The sequence below is a fragment of the Hyperoodon ampullatus genome (assembly GCF_949752795.1).
Source record: "Hyperoodon ampullatus genome assembly, chromosome: 13".
Lineage (NCBI taxonomy): Eukaryota > Metazoa > Chordata > Mammalia > Artiodactyla > Ziphiidae > Hyperoodon > Hyperoodon ampullatus.
In genome coordinates this window covers 3,333,527-3,360,119 of record NC_136926.1, presented here as the reverse complement: position 1 = coordinate 3,360,119, position 26,593 = coordinate 3,333,527, and the positions used below count along the sequence as shown (strand labels likewise).

The following is a 26,593-nucleotide window of genomic DNA, read 5'->3' as shown; positions in this document are numbered from 1 at the left end:
ACCCACGTGTCCTGCATTGGAAGGCGGATGCTTTACCACTGGACCACCAGGGAAGTACCTCAGCATGTTTGGAAATCAGCATTTACCTCCTAAGCACCGTGGATACAATGCTACCCACTTGAGTTTCCTCATCTCTTAATCTAGATGCCTGTCAATTTTCCCAGTAGGAGACCAGGCAACCACACACATAACTGTCCCCAGAAGTCAAAACTCTGTGTCTCATTACTATCAGTAAGTTGGTTTTCAGACTTTCACTGTCTTTTAAACTCATTTCAGGAAAGACTTTTTGTACACACACCTCCCTTCACATACTAGTTATGAATAAAACGAATATGAATAAATGAATGAATAAATAGATGAATGAATGAAGAGTCTGAGAGACAATGAAATTTGACATTTGAAACTTTATTGGCCTTATAAAGTCTTGGAGGGGCACTGACAATGAGGCCAGAATCACGCAAAGTGCTTTTCATGCATCAACCTCCTCCATCCTTAGGACCCCTGAAGGCATGTGTCACTACTATGTCCATTTCACACATGTGGAGAGTGAGATTAGGAGGCCATATATCCCAGCCAACGCCACACAGCTGACAGGTGCCAGGGCAGGGACCCTGTGAATCCACATCACCGTTCACTTAACCACTAAGCTTTCATAATTCCGGGGGACCTTACTTGAGTCAAATGATCTTTCAGTGCAGCATTGCGGCTGAGAGCTCAAGTTTGGGACCCGTCTCCTTGGGGTTTGAGACTTCATTCTGCCAATATTGCAGGAGTGAACTAGGGAAGTGTCCTAGATTCCTTTTGCTGCTGTAACGAATTACCACAAACTGAGTGGCCTAAACCACACACATCTATTCTCTTACAGTTCTGGAGGTCAGAAGTCTGAAATCAAGGGTCAGCTGGGCGGGTTCTTTCTGGAGACCTCAGGGGAGCATCCATTGCCTTGCCTTTTTCAGCTTTTAGAGGCGGCCTGCATTCCTTGGCCCCTTGGCCCTTTTTTGAATCCTTTAAACCCCTGATTCCATTGTAACCTCTCTATTTGTATAATCAATCCTTCCTCTACTTCCCCCGTATAAGGACCATTGTAATCACATTAGGGCTACCAGGGTAACTCATGATACTCTCCCCATCCCAGGATCCCTAATGTAACCACATCTGCAAAGACTTCTACCCGGTGAGGTAACATATTCACAGGTTCCAGGAATTAGAACATAGACAGTTTCGGGGGGGAGGGAAGGAGGGAGGCATTATTCAGCCTACGCCAGGGAGTCACTTAGGTTACCGAACTTTTGCTGGATCTCCGTTTCATGATCCATAAAATGAGGATGGTATTTTTGTCTTTAGTGTTGAGAGAATGAATCAAATGAGCTCAGCATAGAGTAGTTATAGGTAAAACACTCAGAAGATGTTGGATCATACTCATCTCTTAATAAGTGGAAGATATTAGCAGTCGATTTACTGTTTGGAGGTGTCCCAAAATAGACATTATACTGTAATGTAAAGGGCTAATCTGAGGTTCTGGGAATATCTAAAGATGGAGGAGATGAGGGAGGGGATTAAAGGCAGCAAAGCCATTGGGGCTGGAGGGACCACAACTGCCCACCCCGGGTGGGACAGACCTGAGCTCCATCTTCAGTGGTGTCAAGCCATCTCATTGCCCTATGTTAAAATAGCCCTCGCCAATAAATACTAAATGAAATTTCCCTTCCCCATGCAAAATTCAATTCACATCTTCTCATAAACCTTGCCTAAGCCTTCTGCTACAATTTCTTACGCTATAACCCCATCACAAGGTCACTGTGAAATTAGTTTGGAGGCAGTTTTCTCTGTGGCAGGCATGGGTGAATAAGGAATAAGGGAAAATTATGCTATTTTTTATATTTGTGCTTTAAAAATAAAATTCAACTTCTGATACTATCCATTGAATCAGAACTTGTTGATTTCCTTTATTTTATATGATTTTGATATATGTCCTAAGAGTATTATATAATGGATCAATTCCAAGGTATCTTACTAAAAGATAAGCAAGGTACATTATATCTCATCAGCATTGCAAGTATTTTCATTAATCCAATCCAAAGTGAATTTAGCTTTGTGTTCTTAAATGTAAACACACACAAAAATGTACAATGTATGTAATTACTAAGATAATCAGAAGGCAATCATTTTTCAAAGATAATTCTTTTTCCAAGGAGAGTAAACGACTTCATGAATACCTTGACAGCTCCCTTCAAGCCAACCCTGGTTTCAGTCCTGAAGAAAATGTGTGTATTTCTCTATGGCAAGTTTAGAATAACAATAAAAGAATTAAACCTTCTGGATATTTTATGTAATTAATAAAACTAATCTATGCTTATTGTAAAGACTGGCAAATGTCAACAAATGAAGGATAGACTTAAGATCCATGAGAACAGATATTCTGTTTTGTTTAGCATTGAACCCATGTACAATACAGTACTGAGCACATGCTGGGTTCTCAAAAAGAAAAAAAAAAAAAGGTGTATGGTCTGAACTGAAGAGAAAATAAATATCACCCAGAATCTCACTGTTATTAAAATTTTGTGATAGAAATTTCATTTTTAGCCTTTGGACTATATTATATGTATGTGTATACATATCAGTAAATTAAGAGCATTTTCTTTTACCAATAAATCTTGAAAATAGCATTTTATTGGCCCTGTCACATTCTCCTATGTGAATATGATCAAGTTTTTTAATCATTCCCCTATCCTTAATGTTTGGTGGATTTAAAAATTTTTAATATTAATTAAAGTGTGAAGACCATGCTTAATATTTCAGATTAATTATTTAGGATAAGTTCCTAGAATATGGGACCAAAGGGTTAATCAATATTTTAACAAATCCTGGCACATACAGATATACTGCTTTTCTGTATGGGAACTTCTATGAAGATTTTCTGTTGTTTACAATTATACTCATGTGAAGTTGTACTAAAATATACTTTTCTGAAATGCAGCATAGAGGGGTTTAGGCTTTAACATGTTACAGATATTTTGTCCTTGAAATATGTCTCACCTCACTTTTTTTTTTTGTAGATAGTGGCCACTTTAATTCACGCAATGATTGATACAAACCATTTGAAGGCAATAAAGCAGTTTGACACACAGAATTTTTTGGCATGAAAGTGGAAAGGGGGTGAGGAGAAGAGAAAGATGCTAACATTTTGTCTCACCCCATTTTAAGACACCTAAACTTTAAGGAAGGGTTATTAATCTGGTGTCCCTGGAGATGGAATTCAGGGATCTTGGATGGGAAAAATGCATTTATATATATATATATTTATCTATCTAGCCATGAACTGAAATCTATCTATCTATCTATCTATCTATCTATCTATCTATAATTATCTGCCTTTCCATCCATCTATCCATCCATCATCCACCTATCTATCCATCCATCCATCAACTCATCTATCAACTCTATCTATCTATCTATCTATCTATCTATCACCTATCTATCTATCTAGCCTTGAACTGAAATTTAGCATATCCTTCAAAAATAAATGTAGGCAATGACCAAAGTAGTGGTGACGGTGACTTTTCAGCAATAGAAGTCACAGTGATCTTCATATCACAGTGCATTTGTAATAGAGATTTCAAAATATATTCCACCCTTAATGTATATTTAAAAGCACAGTACTTATCAGACGTGCTGCTAGGCTTCGTTCTTAGGGTTTTATTAAGGAAACACATATACCACATCACAATGGAAAATATTTTGAAAGATGTAAAAGAAAAATCTATGCACACAACCATGAAGCCATGTATGTTGACAAACATCTTCATTCCAACTTACTACTGGTATTTAACAATCATTCTCTCCACACAGCCCCTTCAGGAACTCATATTGTCTCATTTCTTTGCTAGGGCTTCACACAGGTTTCCTCTGTAAGGATTTGTTATAACAAGCACCTACATACCACACAAAATGCTGTTCTCATCCATGTTCCATTCAGCTCCAGGAGTGTGTAATCAAAACCACATTTAGCAAGTATCTCAGACTTCAAGAGTTCCACGAGGAAAACGGTGAGTGGTTATAGACAAACAAAACACCCTTGACAAAAACTGATGTCGACTGAATTGAAAGAATACCTTGGTACGTTTAAAGAGTCCCACGTGACTTCTGCACATTGTGAAATTGACCCTAACACAATTACATCCTTCCTCTATAGGTATTCTGTCCACAACTGAAAAAAACAACAACACTTTTTTCTTCTGAAATATTTCAGACTTCAGGTTATAGGAAAGGGGTCACTGGCCTTGCAATGTGAGTCATCCTAGGCATCTTATTTCTACGGTGTAAAAACTGGATCTACCTTTATGACAAAGATGAAAGAGCTCGAGTCCCCTGCATTTACTGACTGGCATCTTTTGTTTAAAGAAACAAAACCTCTTTAAAATAATGAGATGAAAGCTTTTAATGCTGCCTGTAATTAGAATGGCTGGTCAGTGGGTCATTTCTCCTCGTGATGATTACAGAACATTTAAACTGAAGTTAAGTTTTCCTTTGAGAGGAAGTTTTCTAAAATTTCTAAAAGAGCAAGTTTATATAAAAAGAAAAGGAAAATAAATTTAGAAAGAATTCAGGTAACCTGGTGCCTGATAACTTAGTGGATCCCAGTGAAAAGCTGAAAATCAAGTAATTTAAAATTAGATCTAGAAATTGTATATACAGCCACCCCTCAGTATCTTGGGGGATTAGTTCCCACCCTCACCTCCATAAATACCAAAATCTAAGGATGCTCAAGTCCCTTGTACACAACGGTGTAGTATTCGCGTATAATCTATGCACATCCTCCCATATACTTTAAATCATCTCTAGGTTACTTATAATACCTGATGCCATGTAAATGTTACATAAAGAGTTGTAAATACAATGTAAATGCTATGTAAATATTTGCTGGTGCGAGCAAATTCAAGTTCTGCTTTTTGGAAAATTCTGAAATTTAAAAAAATATATTTTTGATCTGCAGATGGTTGAATCTGTGGATGTGGAACTCATGGATAAGGAGGATTTCCTGTACATGGACTCATACAATATGTCATGGCATGTGACTGGCTCCTACCTCTCAGTATACTTCTGAGATTTATCCAGGTTTTTTGTTTTATTGGGGTTTTTTTTTTCCATGCTGCACAACTTGTGGGATTTTAGTTCCCCGACCAGGGATTGAACCTGGGCCCTTGGCAGTGAGAGCGCAGAGTCTTAACTACTGGACCACCAGGGAATTCCTTATCCACGTTTTTTCATGCATCAGGAGATAGTTCCTTTTCATTGCCATGTAGTATTCCATTGCTAAAATGTAGCACAGTTTTTAATCCACTCACCAGCTGATACACATCTGGGTTATTTCCAGCTTGGGCTATTATGGAAAAAGCAAAATTATGGATTCAGAAAAGAGACAAGTGGTTGTCTGGAATCAGGGAAGAAGTGGGGATTCATGGCAAATGGGTAAAAAGGGACTTTTTCTGCTGATGGAAGTGTTCTTAAACTAGATGGTATGATGGCTGGACAAAAAAATAAATTTTCTAAAACTCATTTAACTGCACACTTAAAATGGGTTAAGTTTAAGGTATATGATTTATAACAAAACCTGTTGTTTTTTTTAAAGAGCTCTAGGTAGGAGTATAAAGTCCCATGCCCTTATTGGTAAGTTTTCTAACTATGTCTCAGTTCAAGTACCATTCCTAAGAAGTGAAAGTCCACCAGGCTAACTGCTGACAAAATCAATCACCAGGGTTAAAAGACTAAAAAGTTACCAAAGAAACTCCTTGTACTGGCACACAGCATGGAAGATGAGGGCTGTCAGAGAAAGGTGCATTTAGAAATGATAGCAAATCCAAAACATGGACACTTAAAATAAGACATCCCATCCAAGAGAACAATAGTCAGAGTGAAATTTTTAGAACATAAGAAACAAGGTGACGCTTTTCACAGTTGGACAGTAAATAAAGCTTCTTTGGATGAATCCCATAATTTTTCTTCTGTTTCTTTTTTTAATGTTCCATGAAATACTATTATCTTTCTAAACTGCTCCCCAGAGCTTCAAGAAATAGATGATCCAATTACAGCATTTGCTTCAGCAAGCTAAGCACACCAGGGAAACCTGGGGATTTCGAGATGCTTGGTAGGGTGCTGAGAGCAAAGGAGTGTCATGGAGTATGAAGGCACAGATCAGACTGGAGGTCCGTACAGCTACACGATCAAAAAACTGACTTCCCCAAAGAACTTGGGCCTCACTCTCAAAAATATCTAAGGTATGCGCAAATCTGTGCACCATTTTTTGCAGTGGAGACTTACCAAAACAAATATGACTACAGAAGCTCATGAGCCTTTTAAAATTAAAATAATTTTATATTTTGCATTGTGCATATATATTATGCATACATATGTAGTTATAAATATAGACATGTATAGGTAAGTTATAGATATGGGTATATATGTAAATACAGAGACAGAGATAAAGATACACAGATATATAGATACCAATTTATATAGATATAGATGTGTTTTTTCCTGTAGGACTTTTATTGATACTGTTTTCCTTGTTTGGAAGGAAGGACCCTAAGGGCTATGTATCCATGGCTGTAAACACACACATACACACACACTTGTGCACACACACACATTCACTGAAGTTTCAAGTTCAGAAATTTGCATGAAGACAAATATTAGCCCATGGTTTTCTTGATGGGATGTTCACATATCACATCAGATATTTCTGCTACTGCAGACATTTTTGGTCATTCCAATGAATGAAGATGCGTTGTGAAATCACAAGCCCAGGGCAACTCAACATTAGCCATGATCTATGACCCTGGAGAGTGTTTATGAAATATTCTGATGAACACCAGCAAGTGGCATCATACAATTATTGTCGCTATTATGTTATTATTTATGCTGCATTGGTGTAGCTCTAGCAGAAAAACAGTCGGTGTTTTTTATTACAGCGCCCTGGAGATCCTATCCAAAGCAAAGGCAATTTCCCCAGTAAAGATGTGCAGCGGTAACTCACTGCTGTTACCCGCTGAAAGTGGGTGTTAAATAATTTAATTCTAAATTTGGTAGTCTACTTGGAAATGGGAGATGTTAAATACCAAATATATGGGTGTAATAAAAGTAAAGCAACACAAAGGTAAATTAAGGCAAACCTCACGCTTCCCCGTGAGACTGCCTAATGGGATTGTATGCATGTCAGGAAGTGGAAAATGAGTCAGCCTGAGGTTTAATTTCATAGGGAACCGGGCTCATAACTCTCCTTCACTGTAATGCCATGTGCGTGAATGATCACCGCTTCCTTTCCTAGTCTATATGTTTCTAATGGGAGTGATACAAATAAGCTTACATTTCCTGGGACACAACTCAAATGCTATTTTAGGAAGATCTTAAAGCGCTCTCTTCCAGGATGCCTGCGAGACATCCTTGCACACCTTCCTCTGGGTTGTCTTTCAAATGCTGGCCTTTTAAGTAGCAGCCATGTCTCATCCCGTTTATATCTGTATTATTTCAGCATTTTTCTGTGGGTCTCTTTTTAGAATTACTACAGTGGTATCATACTGTACATGTTATTATTCAAGTTTCCCACTCCCCTTAACATTACATTTTCAGGTCAAACTGAGACAGGCTGGGAACTGGGACCTGGGACCCTCTGCTGCACTGCTTGCACCTGGACAAACCTCTCCTTCAGCAACAAAATACAAAGAAACTATAAGGGACTAAAAATAACCGCTTGCATGAGCAGTTGGGGCAAATTATGGACAAAAAGATACAAAAAGACCAAAAACCCAACTGCCAATTCTGAAGGGCCAGGAGCAAAAACAGGGTGTTGGGAGCAAAAGCAGGGCACTGCACATGTCCCCTGCACGCAACACCACGAGAGGGGTGGGCAGACCTCCTAAGCCACGCCTCTGCCCCAAGCCCTGGACCCATGCCTACCCTCACCCCAAATAAGGAACAAGCTCGCCCCCCCTCAAGGAGTGAACAAGGGAACCTGTCCCTTGTTCTCGCTCCCCACTGCTGCAGCAGGGGCCCCAATAAAGCCTTTCCTGTATCTCTAATCAATTTCTATTCATTAAGGAAGGCTAAGAACCCTAGCTGGTAACAAAATTAATGTTGATAAACATTAATTACTACATGTAGGCAATTCTTCATAGTTGCTGCATAAGTTTCAATTATATGAATGTATCATTTTTAAATCAATTCACTTTGATGGATATTCAGGTTGCTTTCAACAGTTAGCTATTGTTTTAAAATGCAGCAATGAACACTCTTGTGCACATCCCTCCATATCCATGGCTAAGCTTTCATCTGGAGGAGAGGTACCTAGACCTGTCATTTTAGGGTCACGTGGATGCATGTTCTAAAGTCAGTAGCCAGTAGGTCCTTGTTGGTTATCTATTTAATATATAGTAGTGTGTATATTTTAATCCCAAACTCTTAATTTATCCCTCTCCCTCCCTTTTGGTAACCGTAAGTTTATTTCCTATGTCTGTGAGTAAGGGCCTACTGTATAGCACAGGGAACTATACTCAATATCTTGTAATAACCTATAATGGAAGAGGATGTAAAAAAAGAATATAAATATTTATATATATGTATAACTTTGCTGTACACCTGAAACTAACACAACATTGTAAATCAACTATATTTCAATAATTTTTTCTAAAAAGTCAATAGCCAGATATTGATAAGTATCTCTCCAAGGAAAACAAACCGTTTTATAATTCCTTCAATAGTGTATAAGGATTCTGTGTTCTCCCTTATTCTCAGAAAAACATTTTATTATTTGCATCTCTTTTTCTGCCAATACGATTAGGAGAAATGATATCTTGTTGTATGGGAAACAATACCTTTGTCTGTTGTATCCCTAATGCAGAAGTTATTAAAACAAACTTGAATGGAAATGCTTCTGACAAATTCTAAATGTAAAGACAGTCTTAAAAAATGACACAAATGAACTCATTTACAAAACAGAAACAGACTCACAGACTTAGAAAACAAAGGGGAAATGTGTGGGGAGGGATGAATTAGGAGTTTGGGATTAACGTATACACACTACTAGATATAAAGTAGATAATCAACAAGGACCTGTATAGCACAGGGAACTCTACTCAACAGTCTGTAATAACCTATATGGGAAAACAATCTGAAAAAGAATAGATACATGTATATGCATAACTGAATCACTATGCTGTACACCTGAAACTAACACATTGTACATCAACTATACTCCAATATAAAATATAAAAAAAGAATAAAGACAATGGGGAACCTTTGTTCACACTTGATACAGACTCCATGTACAACTAATGTAGTTCATCTGGTACTTTGAGAAATTGTCAGTTAGGCTATGGAAATAAAGAATAATCTTTCTTATCTACGAGGACTTGGGTATGTGTGCTGCATATAGTATGTAGTCATATTAACAATTTAAGGACAATTAATAGATGGGTTTTCTTGAACTGATGTTCTTGATTGATTATTTCAAAGTTTGTCTGTTCACATGTAGGATTATATAAGAGTCTCACAATAGTCAGGCGAAGGCTGACACTGTTAGGGCCGATGGTACAGAACAGGATGTTTTACCTCTTGTTCCCTCTCTGGTGAAATGTGAGATGGCTAGCATAAAAATGAGAAATGAATATTAGATTTCCTGAATCTTACACCCATTCTCTTCCTACTCTTTGTGAAGGCATTATCTTTCAGATGGTAATATGTATGACTATTATAATCCGTAAGAGCCAATGATAAGGATACTGAAAGCATTTAAGGCATCAAAAAAATCCCACTCACCACAGAAAAGACATAACATTTTGATAACTTTATACCATTGTCTCAGGTTTCGTTGTTATTAAACTCAGGTTCTGGATGTCAGTAGAGCTGAACTGTCTTGCCGAAGACAGATTGCTAGAAAATACCTCTAATCAAATTATTATATAAATTAAAAACCTCAAGATCTTCTTTTTTTCCATCGGTTGATCTGTTATCCTGAACCAGTCAAGCAGCAATAAATTGCAATCATTAAAACTGCTTTCTAAAGCAAAACCGAACATTTTTCAACAATCTATAATATCTCCATTACGAGTAATTTTTGCCCAGAACAACAACAAAAGGCCAGATCTTTCTGGCTTCAACTTTGGACAAGTCAGCAGATGAATTAAGCATCCTAAAACTGTCAGTATGCCACTCAGCAATGACAAGGACAGATGTCCAGACTCTATTAAACAATGTTCCCAGCCACGCTGCATTATAACTTTATTTTGTTTGTTTTCCATATCTTATCTTTTCCTAATTAAAAAAACAATCTATGTTCACTGTGGGACTTTTCAAAAATACATACTGAGTCAGTGAAGGGAGACATACTGAGTCAATGAATCACAAGTAATATTGCCATCATAGACAACAGCCTGATGGAATATCTTCTAAATTTTCCCTGTCCTATATTTACTGATAAACAAAATTGGTATTATCTCGTAGGCCCTTTTGTAATCAACTGATTTTCATAACAGATTTATCAAGATATTATTCATATGCTATCAAAGTCACCATTTTAATGTTTACCATCCAGTGGTTTTTAGTTGGACAACCATCAGCACTATTTAATTTTAGAATATTTTTATTACTTCTGAAAGAAACCTCATATCCATGACCAGAATCTCTCCATTTTCCCCTCCCCAGGCAACCACTAAGCTACTGTGTCTAAAAATTTGCTTCTGGACATCATGTATAAATGGAATCATACAATGTATGGTCTTTTTTGTCTGGTTTATTTTACATAGTACCATGTTTTCAAGGTTCATCTATGTTGTAGCATCTATCAGCACTTCTCCCTTTTTTATTGCCAAATAATATTCCATTGCATGGATACATCACGTGTTTGCCCACTCATCTATTTTATACATATATATATGAATGTGACAAATGCTGCTGTGAACTTGTGTGTTCACATGTGTGGACATTTGCTTTCAGTTCTCTTAGGTGTAGAACTAGTAGTGCCGAATCTTACGGTAACCAGGTGATCTCCAGCTGTTCCTGTGGTCATTCTTTCTATATATTCTTGCTTGATTAGTTTTCAGGTGTTTCTTTCTTATTTTCACCTCTTTCTCATTATCTCCTCTGAAGGTTCTCTTTCTCGTAAAGTTTTCTCTCAAGTTCACGGATTTCATTTTCTACAGCAGCAAATCCAATAGACTTTGAGTTTCTCAACCCATCTTTATCTCACATGGCTACTTCTCCTTGCTGGCTTCCTCTGTCTTTGAAGATACCATGCTTATTTTGAATCTGAGACCACTGATCAATGCTTAAAATCATCTCTATTTCATGCACAAAGTTCCGTCTTTGTCTCTGATTTTTAAGAGTTTTCCCCAAAATTCTTATGGTGATATTTTCATATGCCTGTGGGTTTTCTGCCTGTTTGGGTACCTGCTCCTCCCCCAGTAATGGCCTTTTATTGTTACTGGTCCAGAGAGGAAATCTTGCTGGCTTTGACATGTCCATGATCACCTGTACCAGCACCTACTGGCGATATTAGGAGAGAGGCCTGATGTTTTTTTTTTTATGCCTGGGTCTCCTCTACTCACATTCCTGGTCCTTTTCTTTTCTTTCTTTTTTTTTTTTTTTTTTTGCAGTACGCGGGCCTCTCACTGTCGCGGCCTCTCCCATTGTGGAGCACAGGCTCCGGACGCGCAGGCCCAGCGGCCATGGCTCACGGGCCCAGCCGCTCCAGGGCATGCGGGATCCTCCCGGCCTGGGGCATGAACCCGTGTCCCCTGCATCGGCAGGCGGACTCTCAACCACTGCGCCACCAGGGAAGCCCGGTCCTTTTCTTTTTAATGCACAATTAAGATTGGCGATCTTGTCATCCTCCTTCAACCCAGTCCTGCAGTTTTCACAAACACTTCTCTATGTTTCTAACATCCACATGATAACTTTTCTTATTTATTTATTTACTTAATTGGAGTATAGTGATTTATAATGGTGTGTTCATTTCTGGTGTACAGCAAAGTGATTCAGATATACATGAATATGGTTTATTACAGGATATTTAATATATTAAATGTACTTAACAAGCACAGGCAACATCCTGATTGAATATCTTCTAAATTTTCCCTGTCCCATATTTATTGATAAACAAAATTATTATCTCTCTTCCATTATGGTTTATTACAGGATTTAATATATTAACAGTTCCCTGTGCTATACAGTAGGACCTTGTTGTTTATTTATTTATTTATTTATTTATTTTTATTTTATTTTATTTTATTTTTTCTTTGGTACATGGGCCTCTCACTGTTGTGGCCTCTCCCGTTGCGGAGCACAGGCTCCGGACGCACAGGCTCAGCAGCCATGGCTCACGGGCCCAGCTGCTCCGCGGCATGTGGGATCTTCCTGGACCGGGGCATGAACCCGTGTCCCCTGCATCGGCAGGCGGACTCTCAACCACTGTGCCACCAGGGAAGCCCCACCTTACTTTTTTGAACAGGTGTAACAGAGGCCATTCAATACGTGTACGTGCAGCTTTGCATCATTATACATAGAGTAACAGAGATATAGTGTAATTCTAGAACATCAGTAAACAAATATTTATGGAGAGCCTCATGTGTCCCAGATGCTGCTGTAGGGACTGGAAACAGCTACCAACGAGACCGACACGGTTCCCCAACTAAAAGAGCTTGCATTCCACAGCTTCCTCATTAAGCAAAGCCTTCCTGGCTGCAGTGTAAGAACTGGATTCCAAAAAAAGAGAATAAACCTCTGCATCATCATAACACACGTGAGTACATAAATCACATAAAAATGTACATGTGTATATAGGCACATATTTAAACACCTATATCATATATATGTTCTGTATACACAAACTATGTATACATATACTATACATATACTATGTATACATATATGATGTATTACAAAGACACATAATGTACTGTATATGCACATACAGTATTCTATATATACACGTACACATATATTACATACATAGACATACATATGTGTGTTTTTGTATGTCTGTGTGTGTACATATGCTTCTTCCATCATCCAAACCCATAGCAGGAAATAGAAAACTGACTTCAGAATCTACAAAGGGATAAGGAATATTCTCCATAGTGAATGGCATGCTGATACCAGACCTTTGAAGGACTCAGTTGATAGTCCATTCAGGGAATTTGTTTCTTAAAGAAGATAATGTTACAGATAAAAGGGGGGAAAAATGGCCAGGACCACACATATGTATGATTTGATATGTTCTAGAGCTGTTGGTTTTTTGTTTCATTTAAGGAAGTGTTAAAACCCCTTGGGAGTACCTGTCGTATTTGATCCATAAAAAGGCAGCTTACACTTTATACCTTAATGGGGATGAGCTGCCCTTGGACAGTTTCCTTATTTCTCCATTCCCAAGACGAACTGAATGAATACTTAGCCAGAAATTCAATAAAATGTTTCAAAACGGTTCAAATCTCTCTGCATTTCATATTTAACACTACAATCACTACTACTCCCACTAACCCGCAGAGTAAATAGCAAGAAGAAACAAGAGGGAAAATCAGCACATTGGTTGAGACTTCTCCCAAATCCCCCCGCTCTTTCTGGTAAAGAAGAGTAAAATATCTATCCATCTATCATCTATCTATCTATCTATCTAGCTAGCTATCTATATCCATCTCGTCTACCTATCATTATCTATCTACCGAGCTACCTACCTATCTGCCTATCTATCTATCCTTCCTAATTTTTGCTAACTTCGCAACACAAAGGAAATCTTTCACGGAGGTGGCATCTTATTTCCCAAATCATATCACTGGCTCAGACACCTTTGGAAGTGAGCTTATTTGTAAGCTCATGAAGGTACTCTGTGTGGCACAGCATTACTATGTAAACATTTGGGGCAGAACTCAGATACAGACTTCTTCTTTTCCCCTCTCATCTGCTCTACAAGCAAATCTTCAAGAAAAACATCTTGAAACACTGGTCACAAAAGGACAGTCACAGGCCAGAGCTTGACAGTTGATAACACGAATCCCAGAGCACCCACATGAAACAGAGCACAGAGCGAAATCCACATCACATCACCCCGAAACTGGCATCCAGTGCTCTTTGGAAATAAACCCCCAAAAAGCAGAATAGCCGTCAGCTGAGATTCATGACCTCTATATTAGAATAAATAATCGAAAATAAATATTTTCCAAACATTGAGCTATAAAGTTCAAAAAGCTGACTCCTAAAATAATGCTACATACCTAGGATTGGTCCATTCATAATTATTTCAATTGCCAGCAACATAAAGAGCAAAAATCAACCAACCTAAAAGTGGCAAAAACAGATGACCAGATCAGAAATATTTTGGAGCCACAAATGAGGTTTCAGGAAACAGAAATAAATCAATAACCACTGAGTTTCCAAGTCTCTGCCCAGCTGTGAATAGACTGTTTCTAACTTGGTGGGTATCAGAGACAGAGTCACAATTCCCTATAATTCCACAGCAGATCATTCACAGGTCCATCAGAAAATCCCAGCACAAAATGCAATCCACGAATTATATTTAAACGACATGGCAAATGTTAAAGGCACCTTTGTGTGCCATGAGATCTACAAGCTCTGGGTGTTTTGTTTTGTTTTGTTTTACAACAAACCCTTGTTTGAAACACTTGCAAAATGGGCCATTTTATCAGAACTGCCCAGGCTTTTCGTTTTACCTAATCATATGGATTAGAAAGAGGCCGTGTTGCAGTGGAACATCATTTTGAGATAAATTCCATTTGCATGGAGTAGTCCCTGCAGGTGACCCGGAGCTGTGCTGGGATTGTAAGTAGGTCCACTGTGAATAATAGCCCACCTTTTTCCAAGTGAAGGATTCTATCCATCTCACCTGGAAGCACTAATAATACAGACGATGCACCCCAAGTGCAAATCACGGTGAAAGTGGCTGTCAGCAAATTTGGGAAAAAGGAGGCCACCGTTGCAGCTAATCTGAATATATGGCAGGCCGCTGGGACTCACCTGTTTTCCGAGCCAGCTGATTTCTTCTGACAAACGATGACAGCTGGTGTGTACTTCCCAGCGTAATCCGTGCTCTTCTTAACCTCCCACACGGAAGGGCTGCTGGCTCTCACCCCAATGATGCTCATGCCTTTCATCACCTTTACCCTGTTGGAGACAGCAAATGCACAGCTGAGACGGCTCTGGGGCATCCCTGGGTTACCGCTGCTTCTGGGGACACAGTGCACTTAATGGCCCATAGTTGCCTGCCAGGTGTAAGCTCATGTTTAATAGAATTTAATCACACATTGGCAATCCCCTTCCAATCCATCTGCCCTAATTTTCCCCCCAGTCATTCCTTCCTTTAACAGGGGAGCTAGGAACAGTACACTGACATAGGCAAGCATCAGTCACATAAAGAAACAGAGTAACGCTGTGCTAGTGGAAGGCTTTACTTTTAAGAAAATTAACTGAATACCCTTAGACTGTTAAAACTAAATAGAAAAAGGAAATTCATTAACACTGCAAAAGTGGGATTAAAAATAACAATGCACATTCTTTGAATGCCTTTTCCATGCCAGGCACTGATGGACCGTTCGTCTGTATTATCTCATCTAATTTCCCAAGCAACGTTCCAAGTTCAAAGGTGGGGAGGGGCTGCAGCTCAGGTTCGGGAATCATGATGGTCCATAGCAAAACACAGGTGCTGAGAGGTGCACAGATGCGCCTGACTTCTACGCTTGTGGTCCTCCCATGACATCATCGTCATCATTGTCATCAGCAGGACCCTCGTCCCATTATCATCACTATCACAACAAACCAGGTGCTCTTCTGAGTTCATGGCAGTTTTATCTAATTTCACTCTCACACAAGCCCTGTGAGGTCAGTACCATTTTAATTTTCACTGAGCAACCAGGGGGATCAGGTGGCAGGTGACCCAGGATTTGAAACGGCTCCCAACCACGGCGCTAGTCCACCCAGGCTCAGTGCTTTCCTTGGCATCACATAAACTTTCCTGGTGCTGAAGACACTTACTTGACCTGCTCAAGTCCTTTGTTACCCAACACTGGCCAGTCCCTGTCCTGAGACCTAACATCTGCTCAGACGTTAGACAAATTTGCCAAAGGAGGTGTGCCCTCCATCACAGACTTGGCTTATTGTTTCTCTCTTCCATTCACTTATTCCTTCCTTCCTTCATTCATGGAAAGGGACAGGTGACACGCTTATAGGTTTTTCTCTAGGATATCAGAGAAGCTGGATGAGACAGGCAGAAGGATGTGCAGCAAAACTGGTTTCCTAGTATTTGCCCTAATGTTTCTCTAAGAGATTTCAAGTGAAAAAACATATATGGGACTCCCCCGCCCCAATTACCCAGAAGGAGGAGAAAGGTTCTGGAGGTTGAATTAATCAGCAATGCCTAAGGATTTAATCAACGATGACTGTGTGAAGCCACCATTAAAATCCAAAAGGAGGGGTTTCAGAGAGCCTCCAGGGTGGTGAAGAAGAATGCCACTACGTGCCACCATGCTGGGCTCCAAACTCCAAGAGGACTGACGTTTCTTTGTTCTCGACCTCACCCTACGAATCTCTTCATCTGGCTGTTGGTTCCTGTGCTTTAATATCTTCGGTAATAAACCACTCATCTGCCGTGTGGCTGACAGAGTCATGGTGCTCCGGCACCATGGTGTCAGGCCTGAGCCTCAGAGGTGGGAGAGCCGAGTTCAGGATATTGGACCACCAAAGACCTCCCAGCCCCATGGAATATCGTTCGGTGAGAGCTCTCCAAGAGATCTCCACCTCAACGCTAAGACCCAGCTCCACCCAAGGGCGAGCAAGCTCCAGTGCTGGACGCCCCATGCCAAACAACTAGCAAGACAGGAACACAACCCCACCCATTTGCAGAGAGGCTGCCTAAAATCATAATAAGTCCATAGACACCCCAAAACACACCACCAGACGTGGACCTGCCCACCAGAAAGACATAATCCAGCCCCAACCACCAGAACACAGGCACCAGTCCCCTCTGCCAGGAAGCCTACACAAGCCACTGAACCAACCTTATCCACTGCGGGCAGACACCAAAAACAACGAGAATTACGAAACTGCAGCCTGCAAAAGGAGACCTCAACACAGTAAGTTAAGCAAAGTGAGAAGACAGAGCAATACACAGCAGATGAAGGGGCAAGGTAAAAACCCGCCAAACCAAACAAATGAAGAGGAAATAGGCAGTCTACCTGAAAAAGAATTCAGAGTAATGAGAGTAAAGATGATCCAAGATCTTGGGAATAGAATAGAAAAAAATACAAGAAACGTTTAACAAGGACCTAGAAGAACAAAGGAGCAAACAAACAGTGATGAACAACACAATAAGTGAAATTTAAAGTTCTCTAGAAGGAATCAATAGCAGAATAACCGAGGCAGAAGAACGGATAAGTGACCTGGAAGATAAAATAGTGGAAATAACTACTTCAGAGCAGAATAAAGAAAAAAGAATGAAAAGAATTGAGGACAGACTCAGAGACCTCTGGGACAACATTAAATGCACCAACATTCAAATTATAGGGGTCCCAGAAGAAGAGAAAAAAGAAAGGGACTGAGAAAATATTTGAGGAGATTATAGTTGAAAACTTCCCTAATATGGGAAAGGACATAGTGAATCAAGTTCAATAAGTGTAGAGAGTCCCATACAGGATAAATCCAAGAGGAACCACACCAAGAAACATATTAATCAAATGATCAAAAATTAAATACAAAGAAAAAATATTAAAAGCAGCAAGGTAAAAGCAACAATTAACATACAAGGGAATCCCCATAAGGTTAACAGCTGTTTCAGCAGAAACTCTGCAGGCCAGAAGGGAGTGGCAGGACATATTTAAAGTGATGAAAGGGAAGAACCTACAACCAAGATTACTATACCCAGCAAGGATCTCATTCAGATTCGACAGAGAAATTAAAACCTTTACAGACAAGCAAAAGCTAAGAGAATTCAGCACCATCAAACCAGCTTTACAACAAATGCTAAAGGAACTTCTTTAGGCAGGAAACACAAGAGAAGGAAAAGACCTACAAAAACAAACCCAAAAGAATGAAGAAAATAGGAATAGGAACATATCTATCAATAATTACTTTAAATGTTAATGGATTAAATGCTCCAACCAAAAGACATAGACTAGCTGAATGGATACAGAAACAAGACCCGTAGATATGCTGTCTATATGAGACCCACTTCAGACCTAGAGACACATACAGACTGAAACTGAAGGGATGGAAAAAGATATTCCATGTAAATGGAAATCAAAAGAAAGCTGGAGCAGCAATTCTCATATCAGACAAGTAGACTTCAAAATAAAGACTATTAGAAGAGACAAAGAAGGACACCACACAATAATCAAGGGATCAATCCAAGAAGATAAGTATTTATGCACCCAACATAGGAGCACCTCTATACATAAAGCAAATACTAACAGCCATAAAAGAGGAAATCAACAGTAACACAGTCATAGCAAGGGACTTTAACACCCCACTTTCACCAATGGACATATCATCCAAAATGAAAATTAATAAGGAAACACAATCTTTAAATGACACATTAAACAAGATGGACTTAACTGATATTTATAGGACATTCCATCCAAAAACAACAGAATACACTTTCTTCTCAAGTGCTCATGGAACATTCACCAGGATAGATCATATTGTGGGTCACAAATCAATCAAGCCTTGGTAAATTTAAGAAAGCTGAAATCATATCAAGTGGCTTTTCCAACTACAATGCTATGAGACTAGATACCAATTACAGGAAAAAAAATGTTAAAAATACAAACATATGGAGGCTAAACAATATGTTACTAAATAACAAGAGATCACTGAAGAAATCAAGGAGGAAATAAAAAAATACCTAGAAAAAAATGACAATGAAAACACAAAACCTATGGGATGCAGCAAAAGCAGTTCTAACAGGGAAGTTTATACCAATAGAGTCCTAGCTCAAGAAACAAGAAAAATCTCAAATAAACAACCTAACCTTACATCTAAATCAATTAGAGAAAGAAGAACAAAAACCCCCCAAAGTTAGCAGAGGGAAAGAAATCATAAAGATCAGCTCAGAAATAAATGAAAAAGAAATGAAGAAAACAATAGCAAAGATCAATAAAACTAAAAGCTGGTTCTTTGAGAAGATATACAAAACTGATAAACCATTAGCCAGACACATCAAGAAAAAAAGGGAGAAGACTCAAATAAACAGAATTAGAAATGAAAAAGGAAAAGCAACAACTGACCCTGCAGAAATACAAAGAATCTTGAGGGATTACTACAAGCAACTCTATATGCCAATAAAATGGACAACCGGAAGAAATAGACAAATTCTTAGAAAAGCACAACCTTCCAAGACTGAATCAGGATGAAATAGAAAATATGAACAGATCATCACAAGCACTGAAATTGAAACTGTGATTAAAAATCTTCCAACAAACAAAGGCCCAGGACCAGATGGCTTCAAAGGACAATTCTGTCAAACATTTACAGAAGAGCTAACACCTACCCTTCTCAAACTCTTCCAAAATATAGGAGAGGGAGGAACACTCCCAAATTCATTCTATGAGGCCACCATCACCGATACCAAAACCAGACAAAGATGTCACAAATAAAGAAAACTACAGACCAGTATCACTGATGAACATAGATTCAAAAATCCTCAACAAAATACTAGCAAACAGAATCCAACACCACACGAAAATGATCATACACAATGATCAAGTGGGGTTTATCCCAGGAATGCAAGGTTTCTTCAATATATGCAAACCAATCAATGTTATACACCATATTAACAAACTGAAAGATAAAAACCATATGATAAACTCAATAGATGCAGAAAATGCTTCTGATAAAATTCAACACGAATTTATGATAACAGCCCTCCAGAAAGTAGACATAGAGGGAACTTACCTCAGCATAATAAAGGCCATATATGACAAGCCAACATCATTCTCAATGGTGAAAAACTGAAACCATTTCCTCTAAAATTAGGAACAAGACAAGGATATCCACAAAACCACTATTATTCAACACAGTTTTGGAAGCTTTAGTCACAGCAATCAGAGAAGAAAAAGAAATAAAAGGAATCCAAATCAGAAAAGAAGAAATAAAGCTGTCACTGTTTGCAGATGACATGATACTAAACATAGAGAATCCTAAAGATGCTACCAGAAAACTATTAGAGCTAGTCAGTGAATTTGGTAAAGTAGCAGGATACATAATTAATGCACAGAAATCTCTTGCATAGCTATACACGAATGATGAAGAAATCTGAAAGAGAAATTAAGGAAACACTCCCATTTACCATTGCAACAAAAAGAATAAAATACCTAGGAATAAACCTACCTAAGGAGACAAAAGACTTGTATGCAGAAAACAATAAGACACTGATGAAAGAAATTAAAGATGATACAAACAGATGGAGAGATATACCATGTTCTTGGATTGGAAGAATCAACATTGTGAAAATGGCTCTACTACCCAAAGCAATCTACAGATTCAATGCAATCACTATCAAACTATCAAAGGCATTCTGCACAGAACTAGAACCAAAAATTGCACAATTTGTATGGCAACACAAAAGACCCTGAATAGCCAAAGCAATTTTGAGAAGGAAAAACAGAGCTGGAGAAATCAGACTCCTGGACTTCAGACTATACTACAAAGCTACAGTAATCAAGACAGTATGGTACTGGCACAAAAACAGAAATATAGATCAATGGAACAGGATGGAAAGCCCAGAGATAAACCCATGCACATATGGTCAACTTATCTTTGATAAAGGAGGCAAGAATATACAATGTAGAAGAGACTGCCTCTTCAATAAGTGGTGCTAGGAAAACTGGACAGCTACATTTAAAAGAATGCAATTAGAACACTTCCTAACAGCATACACAAAAATAAACTCAAAATGGACTAAAGACCTAAATGTAAGGTCAGACACTATAAAACTCTTAGAGGAAAACATAGGAAGAACACTCTTTTACATAAATCACAGCAATATCCTTTTTGACCCACCTCCTAGAGAAATGGAAATAAAAACAAAAATAAACAAATGGGACCTAATGAAAGTTAAAAGCTTTTGCACAGCAAAGGAAACCATAAACAAGACAAAAAGACAACCCTCAGAATGGGAGAAAATATTTGCAAATGAAGAAACTGACAAAGGATTAATATACAAGAAGCTCACGCAGCTCAACATCAAAAAAATAAACAACCCAATCCAAAAATGGGCAGAAGACCTAAATAGGCATTTCTCCAAAGAAGATATACAGATTGCCAACAAACACATGAAAGGATGCTCAACATCACTAATCATTAGAGAAATGCAAGTCAAAACTACAATGATGTATCACCTCACGCCGGTCAGAATGGCCATCATCAAAAAATCTACAAACAATAAATGCTGGAGAGGGTGTGGAGAGAAGGGAACCCTCCTACACTGTTGGTGGGAATGTAAATTGATACAGCCACTATAGAGAACAGTATGGAGGTTCCTTAAAAAACTAAAAATAGAACTACCATATGACCCAGCAATTCCACTACTGGGCATATACCCTGAGAAAATCATAATTCGAAAAGACTCATGTATCACAATGTTCACTGCAGCACTATTTACAATAGCCAGGACATGGAAGCAACCTAGGTGTCCATCAACAGATGAATGGATAAAGAGGATGTGGCACATATATACAGTGGAATATTACTCAGCCATAAAAAGAAATGAAATTGAGTTATTTGTAGTGAGGTGGATGGACCTAGAGTCTGTCATACACAGTGAAGTACGTCAGAAAGAGAAAAACAAATATCGTATGCTAACACATGTATATGGAATCTAAATTTTAAAAAAAAGGTTCTGAAGAACCTAGGGGCAGGACAGGAATAAAGTTGCAGACGTAGAGAGTGGACTTGAGGACATGGGGAGGGGAGGGGTAGCTGGGGCGAAGTGAGAGAGTGGCATGGACATATATACACTACCAAATGTAAAATAGATAGCTAGTGGGAAGCAGCCTCATAGCACAGGGAGATCAGCTTGGTGCTTTGTGACCACCTAGAGGGGTGGGATAGGGAGGGTGGGAGGGAGACGTAAGAGGGAGGAGATATGGGGATATATGTATACGAATAGCTGATTCACTCTTTTATACAGCAGAAACTAACACAAATTATAAAGCAATTGTAGTCCAATAAAGATGTTAAAATAAAAACATATATGGAATGGTAGGGATATAGTAAAAGGACAGTGCAATACATCACAAACAGTTAGATGTATAAACTGCTGCAAAAATTCATGTTTCCTGTTGTGTTTTCTTTTCTTAGTCCCTTGAGGAAAATCAAAAGGTTTCTGAAGCAAGAAAGCCAGGGGACAAATGGAGCAGTCTGATGGGTGACTGGGTGGGAGATGCTGCCAGGAGGGGCAGCCCTGGAGGAGGTACACTCCCCAGATTTACAACCGTGGCACCTGTATGAACACAGAGGCAAGGAGGTGGGTCCTGAGTCCATCTCTTAAAACCTCGCTCTTGTCATCAGAGGAGATGATCCAGGCCACCCCCTGATATCAGGAGCCAGGCAGGAGGAAAAGATGATGTGTTTAGGACTGATGTGTTTAGGACTGGCACTTGGCGAGAAAAGGACATGCCTAATAGAACTAAGAACGCTCTCTCCCACAGAAACAACTAGAAGACATACTGTGCAGAAGAGTTAACATTGCAGCTCTGAGACCACCACCCTAGAAAGGCCTACTGGCAAGGCTGGCCCCTGACTGGCATCTGGAAACTTGGATTTCAGGAGGGGTTCCCCAACTCCTTAATAAGAGGGGAACACTGAGCCTATGCTTTTTGTACAAACAATATAGCTGCTGCTGGACACCTGCTTTCTTTCTGGTGATCTGGAGGTATGGTGCCTGCCAGGCAATGGTGCCCAGAGGACCCGCCCCCAGTAAAAATTCTTGGCCCCCAGGCTTGGATGAGCTTTTCAGACAGACAACAGTTTACCCCTGTTGTCACAACTCATTGCTGGAGGGGTGAAGAGCATCCTGTATGATTCCTTGGGAGTGGACTTTCCTGAGCTTGTGCCTGGTTCCCACAGACTCTGCCCCATGTGCCTTCTTCCTTTGCTGAATTTGCTTTGTGTCCTTTTGCTGTAATAAATCTTATCCATGATTATGACTCTACACTGAGTCCTGTTGAGTTTTTCTAGCAAGTCATCAAACACAGGGGTGGTCTTGGGGACCCCAAAACACATACTGATTTGACTGGTCTACAAAGACAAGAGGAATCGCTTCTCACATGTGGCCCCCAGGGCTAAAGCTAGCATTTTTAGAAGGTGAGTGCCATGTAAAAATGTTTTGTGTTGTAAATAATCCTTGTAGAAGCCAATGTTTTGAACGCAGTCATTTATAAATTGGGAATTGCATGCACAGGCCAGAAACCATCTGACCTTTTGGTGACACATGCTATGATTCCTCATTTAAATTGTAAGCAACTAAGATGGGGTGATGAAAAAAAGTTCAATTCACTATGGACAGCTGCTATTATATTAAGACGAATTCTAAGTGCTGTCCCAATTACTGTGTACTGGAATTTTATTGAATCAAATTTGCTTTAAATAAATAGGTCATCAACCTGGATTTGGCAATCTTTTTATTATACAGGAACTGTCAGTAGCTAGGCCTTTTCTGATATAGAATGGGCTCCTATTTTTCTTAAATTTTATTCACAGGTAGGTCACTTGGAATTCAGATAATCGTTCTCCAATGAATCATTTTCAAGTTCTTAGGAAAGAACATGGTTGCATATTTAACCCAGAAGTACCTGATATCTGTTACTAATAATTCTAGGGCAGCTACACAAAGTTGTAATTTATAGCATTATTTCTAAGGGGAGATTCTGAAATTTAGTGCAGGGCAATAGGAAATTGTCTTTTGTAGACACAATGTCTTCATAAGAGAAGACACATGTCTACAGCATATTTCAGATGTTCTGAACTGGATAAGAGGTCCCTGATCAAGAGACATCACTGAATACAGTATGTACAGCAAGAATGAATGTGTGCAAGAAATCGAGTGGTTATTTCTCAGAGACACATCTATGTTATACACTGAACACGGTTTATGTTGGGTTCATAGTTTTGAAACACTTAGAGTTGTAAGTGGCAGCGTTTTGGAACTATTAAGATAATCCTTAGAGCATGTGAAATTTGGCTTCACTGGGTCTGAACCAAATGCTAATTACTTCCTTTGTTTATGACAGCTGAGTTACTTACGTTCATTAGTGGAAGTTTTATAACCTACTTGTGGTTCAATAAATACAGGTTACACTGAAAGCTTCATTACACAGAGATAAACATAGCACTTGATTTCCAAACACGTTTGTTATATATTTACACTTAATAATATATCTACTATAGTGATTTGGGGAAAAGCCATAATTTCCCCACCATAGAATGCACATGCACTGTGGACTGGAATAAACACTGCTTGGCTTAAAGGTATATTGTGTTTTTAAAACATAACAGAGCTATTGTGTGTGTGTGTGTGTGTGTGTGTGTGTGTGTGTGTATACACACACATATATATATACACATACATATATATACACATACACATATACACACACAAATATATCCATACGTAGACATATATACAAATGCAAACATAAAAACACACACATATATATGCACACAAATATAAACACAGAGATATATACATATATACACAGACATATACACACATACATATATACACACATATATACACATACATACATATATACACAAATATACGCATACATATACACACATCTAGACATACATATACACACACATAGACACACATATGCACACAGTGACAATACACATGCACACACATAAACATATACACACATAGACATACATACACGGACATACATGTAGGCACAATATGTATACATACACACATATATACATATATACACATATACACACAGATATAGGCACTCACATAAACACACATTATGCATGCGTATATACAGACACATGCCCATATATACACACACGTACATACACACATATATGTGTGCATGTGTGTGCTCCAAGCACAGTATCCAGCAACAACGGCAACAGCCAGCAGCGTGGGATCCGAGCTGTGTGGTGTGTACGCATTTTGTTTCTGCTCCACCACATCCCACCTCTCATATGCTGGGTAACAGAAGGATGCAACACACTGCCAGGTGTTGTGGGTTTAGTTAGTGGCATCCTTTCCGATTAACTGATGAGAAACCTGTCTTTCCCCATTGGGAAATTATCCACATTTCCCCATTGGGAAATTATCTACATTTATGCACATATTCAGAGTATTAAAAATTGCTATTGGAAAATTATAAATATTTATACTATAAACCTGAAAATATGCAATAAATATGAATGAGATATTTTTAATTAAAAAAAAAGCCATTCTAGAGCTAAACGAGTCCTGTACATAATCCTCAGTCTTTCCAAGGATCTGGTTTTCCTCTGACTCTCAGTTCATTCATAAGAAGGTTCCAGGGACCCATCTTTCCTAAGGGCGCAAATTCAGAACAGATGTGGTGAGTAGAAATAGGACAGATGGGGCTGCACACCACATGGGAAGCACACCTGCAGGATGAATATGGATACCAATGGTTAGAAGCTTTGGAGGATGTGACGGTTCCCCCCCTACCAGCACCCCTCCCCCCACCAAAACTTAAGATACAAATGCCTAAAGCAAGTCATGAATATTATGAGTAACACTAGGCGAGTAAACCAAACCTGTCTTTTGTTTGTTTACTTGGTCATTGGTTCATTCAACAAACACTTTCTGAGTCCCACCTGTTTTCCAGGCATCATTCACAGTACTGGAAATTCATTAAGAATAAAACATACATGCTTCCTCTTGACATGGAACTAACATTGTAGTGGGAGAGACAGAGCACACACACACACTCACACACACATTTATTATGTTTATAAGTTCTATGAAGAAAAAGAAAGCAAGACAGGGAGATGGAGAGCCCAGTATGGGGTGGGTATCTTAGAAGATTGATTTTATTTTATTATCCACATACCTGCAAAATGGTAAAGCCAGCAACCAAACCACGTGGGCAAGTAGAAGGGAAAAGGGTATACTTTGGGGGGAAATCTTGCCACCCCAAAATGTGGCATTCAGATTATTTCAAGCTGAAAACAAACATGATCCAAAGGACTTAGGAAGAAACTTTGACCTTCCCCCTAACTGCCTGAAGAATTTTGATAGAGGGCCTGTTACAGGAACTGAGCTGTCACCAGAGATACCTGCAAAGAATATGGACCAGGTGTGGTGAGGGGAACTCATAGAGGTCAGAGACCTTGCTGTGTCCCACTGTCCCTGCCTGGCCCAGCAAACAGTTGTTCACCAAACATTTGCTTTTCCATCTCCATGTCAGTTGCCTTCCTCCCCACTAAAGTACTAAACTCCTACCCCCAACATCCTCTTTTGTCTTTAATCGAGGATGGTATTTAAGGTGATAGCTTTGGCCATACTGGCAACTTACTCAGCTTTTGTTGTCTCTCCCCTGTATACATGTGA

The 26,593-nt window shown here is 39.0% G+C and overlaps 1 protein-coding gene across 1 annotated transcript in view; it reads right to left on the bottom strand.

The window, feature by feature from the left end:
• Window positions 1–26,593, bottom strand: part of TMEM132D (transmembrane protein 132D) — a gene marked incomplete at both ends in the record, with an annotated part of 636,473 nt that overhangs the window by 331,594 nt on the left and 278,286 nt on the right. Inside the window, one exon of the mRNA XM_079717165.1 lies at window positions 15,019–15,165. Within this exon, the coding sequence (XP_079573291.1) occupies window positions 15,019–15,165 (147 nt within the window). The remainder of the gene's footprint in view (window positions 1–15,018; window positions 15,166–26,593) is intronic.